Below are 5,000 nucleotides of genomic sequence, written 5' to 3' on the forward strand. Positions count from 1 at the left end.
ACAAGTATATAGCTCTCCCTGTCAGAGGGCTAGCTAGCCTACTCAGGATAGACTTAGTATATATATCCCCTGTCAGAGGGCTAGCTAGTCTACTCAGGATAGACTTAGTATATATATCCCCTGTCAGAGGGCTAGCTAGTCTACTCAGGATAGACTTAGTATTCAGAGGGCTAGCTAGCCTACTCAGGATAGACTTAGTATATAGCTCTCCCTGTCAGAGGGCTAGCTAGCCTACTCAGGATAGACTTAGTATATATATCCCCTGTCAGAGGGCTAGCTAGTCTACTCAGGATAGACTTAGTATATATATCCCCTGTCAGAGGGCTAGCTAGTCTACTCAGGATAGACTTAGTATATATATCCCCTGTCAGAGGGCTAGCTAGTCTACTCAGGATAGACTTAGTATTCAGAGGGCTAGCTAGCCTACTCAGGATAGACTTAGTATATATATCCCCTGTCAGAGGGCTAGCTAGTCTACTCAGGATAGACTTAGTATATATATCCCCTGTCAGAGGGCTAGCTAGTCTACTCAGGATAGACTTAGTATATATATCCCCTGTCAGAGGGCTAGCTAGTCTACTCAGGATAGACTTAGTATATATATCCCCTGTCAGAGGGCTAGCTAGCCTACTCAGGATAGACTTAGTATATAGCTCTCCCTGTCAGAGGGCTAGCTAGCCTACTCAGGATAGACTTAGTATATATATCCCCTGTCAGAGGGCTAGCTAGTCTACTCAGGATAGACTTAGTATATATATCCCCTGTCAGAGGGCTAGCTAGTCTACTCAGGATAGACTTAGTATATATATCCCCTGTCAGAGGGCTAGCTAGTCTACTCAGGATAGACTTAGTATATATATCCCCTGTCAGAGGGCTAGCTAGTCTACTCAGGATAGACTTAGTATATATATCCCCTGTCAGAGGGCTAGCTAGTCTACTCAGGATAGACTTAGTATATATATCCCCTGTCAGAGGGCTGGCTAGCCTACTCAGGATAGACTTAGTATATATATCCCCTGTCAGAGGGCTAGCTAGCCTACTCAGGATAGACTTAGTATTCAGAGGGCTAGCTAGCCTACTCAGGATAGACTTAGTATATATATCCCCTGTCAGAGGGCTAGCTAGTCTACTCAGGATAGACTTAGTATATATATCCCCTGTCAGAGGGCTAGCTAGTCTACTCAGGATAGACTTAGTATTCAGAGGGCTAGCTAGCCTACTCAGGATAGACTTAGTATATATATCCCCTGTCAGAGGGCTAGCTAGCCTACTCAGGATAGACTTAGTATATATATCTGGAAACTGCCTGGGCCCCAGACCTGAGCTTTAAAGTCCCTCCCCCTCACCCCTCCCTCACTCCTCACTACCTCCCTCACCCCTCCCTCCCCCTCACCCCTCCCCACCTTCCTCACCCCTCTCCATCTCCCTCCCCCTCACCACCTCCCTCCCCCTCCCCACCTCCCTCCCCCTCACCACCTTCCTCACCCCTCTCCATCTCCCTCCCCCTCACCACCTCCCTCCCCCTCCCCACCTCCCTCCCCCTCACCACCTTCCTCACCCCTCTCCATCTCCCTCCCCCTCACCACCTTCCTCACCCCTCTCCATCTCCCTCCCCCTCACCACCTTCCCCACCCCTCTCCATCTCCCTCCCCCTCACCACCTCCCTCCCCCTCCCCACCTCCCTCCCCCTCACCACCTTCCTCACCCCTCTCCATCTCCCTCCCCCTCACCACCTCCCTCCCCCTCCCCACCTCCCTCCCCCTCACCACCTTCCTCACCCCTCTCCATCTCCCTCCCCCTCACCACCTCCCTCCCCCTCCCCACCTCCCTCCCCCTCACCACCTTCCTCACCCCTCTCCATCTCCCTCCCACTCACCACCTCCCTCCCCCTCCCCACCTCCCTCCCCCTCACCACCTTCCTCACCCCTCTCCATCTCCCTCCCCCTCACCACCTCCCTCCCCCTCCCCACCTCCCTCCCCCTCACCACCTTCCTCACCCCTCTCCATCTCCCTCCCCCTCACCACCTTCCCCACCCCTCTCCATCTTCCTCCCCCTCACCACCTTCCCCACCCCTCTCCATCGCCCTCCCCCTCACCACCTTCCTCACCCCTCTCCATCTCCCTCCCCCTCACCACCTTCCTCACCCCTCTCCATCTCCCTCCCCCTCACCACCTTCCTCACCCCTCTCCATCTCCCTCCCCCTCACCACCTTCCTCACCCCTCTCCATCTCCCTCACCCCTCACCACCTTCCCCACCCCTCCACAGCAAGGACTTCCCCAATTCCCTGCTAAAGTAATCATCTCTTAAGAGGATTGTCATGGTTTGGGGGGAGATCAGAATAGCTTACTGACACCATCTAACCCCAACCAGCCATATATCCACTGAGTGTACAAAACATTATGAACTGAGTTGCACTCTGTGGCCCTGTGGCTCTATGTCTCTGTGGCCTGTGGCTCTATGTCTCTGTGGCCCTGTGGCTCTGTGGCTCTGTGGCCCTGTGGCTCTGTGGCCCTGTGGCTCTATGTCTCTGTGGCCATGTGGCTCTGTGGCTCTGTGGCTCTGTGTCTCTGTGGCTCTATGTCTCTGTGGCTCTGTGGCTCTGTGGCTCTGTGAACCTGTGGCTCTGTGGCTCTGTGGCCCTGTGGCCCTGTGGCCATGTGGCTCTGTGGCTCTGTGGCTCTGTGGCCCTGTGGCCCTGTGGCCCTGTGGCTCTGTGGCTCTGTGGCTCTGTGGCTCTGTGGCTCTGTGGTCCTGTGGCTCTGTGGCTCTGTGGCCCTGTGGATCTGTGGCCCTGTGGCTCTGTGGCCCTGTGGCTCTGTGGCTCTGTGGCCCTGTGGCCATGTGGCTCTTTGGCCATGTGGCTCTGTGGCCCTGTGGCTCTGTGGCTCTGTGGCTCTGTGGCCATTTGGCCCTGTGGCTCTGTGGCCCTGTGGCCCTGTGGCCACGTGGCTCTGTGGCCCTGTGGCTCTGTGGCTCTGTGTCCATGTGGCTCTGTGGCTCTGTGGCTCTGTGGCCCTGTGGCCCTGTGGCCCTGTGGCCCTGTGGCTCTGTGGCTCTGTGGCCCTGTGGCCCTGTGGCCCTGTGGCTCTGTGGCCATGTGGCTCTGTGGCTCTGTGGCCATGTGGCTCTGTGGCTCTGTGGCCCTGTGGCTCTGTGGCCCTGTGGCCCTGTGGCTCTGTGGCTCTGTGGCCATGTGGCCATGTGGCCATGTGGCTCTGTGGCCATGTGGCTCTGTGGCTCTGTGGCTCTGTGGCCCTGTGGCTCTGTGGCCATGTGGCTCTGTAGCTCTGTGGCCATGTGACTCTGTGGCCATGTGGCTCTGTGGCCATGTGGCCATGTGGCTCTGTGGCTCTGTGGCCCTGTGGCTCTGTGGCCATGTGGCTCTGTGGCTCTGTGGCCCTGTGGCCCTGTGGCTCTGTAGCCCTGTGGCCCTGTGGCCCTGTGGCCCTGTGGCCACGTGGCTCTGTGGCCCTGTGGCTCTGTGGCTCTGTGGCCATGTGGCTCTGTGGCTCTGTGGCTCTGTGGCCCTGTGGCCCTGTGGCTCTGTGGCCCTGTGGCCCTGTGGCTCTGTGGCTCTGTGGCCATGTGGCTCTGTGGCTCTGTGGCTCTGTGGCTCTGTGGCTCTGTGGCTCTGTGGCCATGTGACTCTGTGACCATGTGGCTCTGTGGCCATGTGGCTCTGTGGCTCTGTGGCCATGTGGCCCTGTGGCCCTGTGGCTCTGTGGCCCTGTGGCCCTGTGGCTCTGTGGCTCTGTGGCCATGTGGCTCTGTGGCTCTGTGGCTCTGTGGCCATGTGGCTCTGTGGCCATGTGACTCTGTGGCCATGTGGCTCTGTGGCCATGTGGTTCTGTGGCCCTGTGGCTCTGTGGCCATGTGGCTCTGTGGCCATGTGGCTCTGTGGCTCTGTGGCTCTGTGGCCCTGTGGCTCTGTGGCCATGTGGCTCTGTGGCTCTGTGGCTCTGTGGCTCTGTGGCTCTGTGGCTCTGTGGTCATGTGGCTCTGTGGCCCTGTGGCCATGTGGCCATGTGTCTCTGTGGTCATGTGGCTCTGTGGCTCTGTGGCTCTGTGGCCATGTGGCTCTGTGGCCATGTGGCTCTGTGGCTCTGTGGCTCTGTGGCCCTGTGGCTCTGTGGCCATGTGGCTCTGTGGCTCTGTGGCTCTGTGGCTCTGTGGCTCTGTGGCTCTGTGGTCATGTGGCTCTGTGGCCCTGTGGCCATGTGGCCATGTGTCTCTGTGGTCATGTGGCTCTGTGGCTCTGTGGCTCTGTGGCCATGTGGCTCTGTGGCCATGTGGCTCTGTGGCTCTGTGGCTCTGTGGCCCTGTGGCTCTGTGGCCATGTGGCTCTGTGGCTCTGTGGCTCTGTGGCTCTGTGGCTCTGTGGCTCTGTGGTCATGTGGCTCTGTGGCCCTGTGGCCATGTGGCCATGTGTCTCTGTGGTCATGTGGCTCTGTGGCTCTGTGGCTCTGTGGCCATGTGGCCATGTGGCTCTGTGGCTCTGTGGCTCTGTGGCTCTCCCCTGCATGGGTCGCTGTCCCTTTCACCCTATGTTTTCACAGCCACAGTCCCTCGTAATCCCAAATCAACTCAATCTATCAAATGTTTAAATATCTTTACAGAAAGCCCTCCTAATATAAACCTAATTCTATATCTAATCTAGTCAATCTTCTCTCTCAGGCCTTTTACCGTGTCTGACTTTCACCCTGTCAGACATGTTCTTCCTCCTACCGGTCAGCGATGGTCCCCTTTAACCCTGTACAGTATATGTCCTCACAGCCTCCTAGCCTCAATCTAATCAATCTCTCAGATTTAAAGACTCAAACTCAAAAGCTGTCATACGTTTTTCCCCACACGTATAACATGACGTTCTCCATCAATCTAGATTTTAAGTCTGGGAGAGGACTAGAGGCTTGTAGGACACTTGGTGCTCTGGGAGAGATTTCATGGCTAGTCTGTGTCTTTGGTTTCTCCCTGTAGCATTGGATCTGAAGGAAACTGAGG

The 5,000-nt window shown here is 56.9% G+C and overlaps 1 protein-coding gene across 1 annotated transcript in view; it reads right to left on the bottom strand.

Moving 5' to 3' along the window:
• Positions 1-3,939, bottom strand: part of LOC129821574 (ATP-binding cassette sub-family B member 6-like) — a 55,550-nt gene extending 51,611 nt beyond the window's left edge. Inside the window, exon 1 of the mRNA XM_055879231.1 lies at positions 3,433-3,939. Coding sequence (XP_055735206.1) covers positions 3,433-3,939 — 507 coding nt within the window. The remainder of the gene's footprint in view (positions 1-3,432) is intronic.
• Between the last annotated feature and the right edge of the window lie 1,061 nt (positions 3,940-5,000).

This window comes from Salvelinus fontinalis, chromosome 23, assembly GCF_029448725.1.
Source record: "Salvelinus fontinalis isolate EN_2023a chromosome 23, ASM2944872v1, whole genome shotgun sequence".
NCBI lineage: Eukaryota > Metazoa > Chordata > Actinopteri > Salmoniformes > Salmonidae > Salvelinus > Salvelinus fontinalis.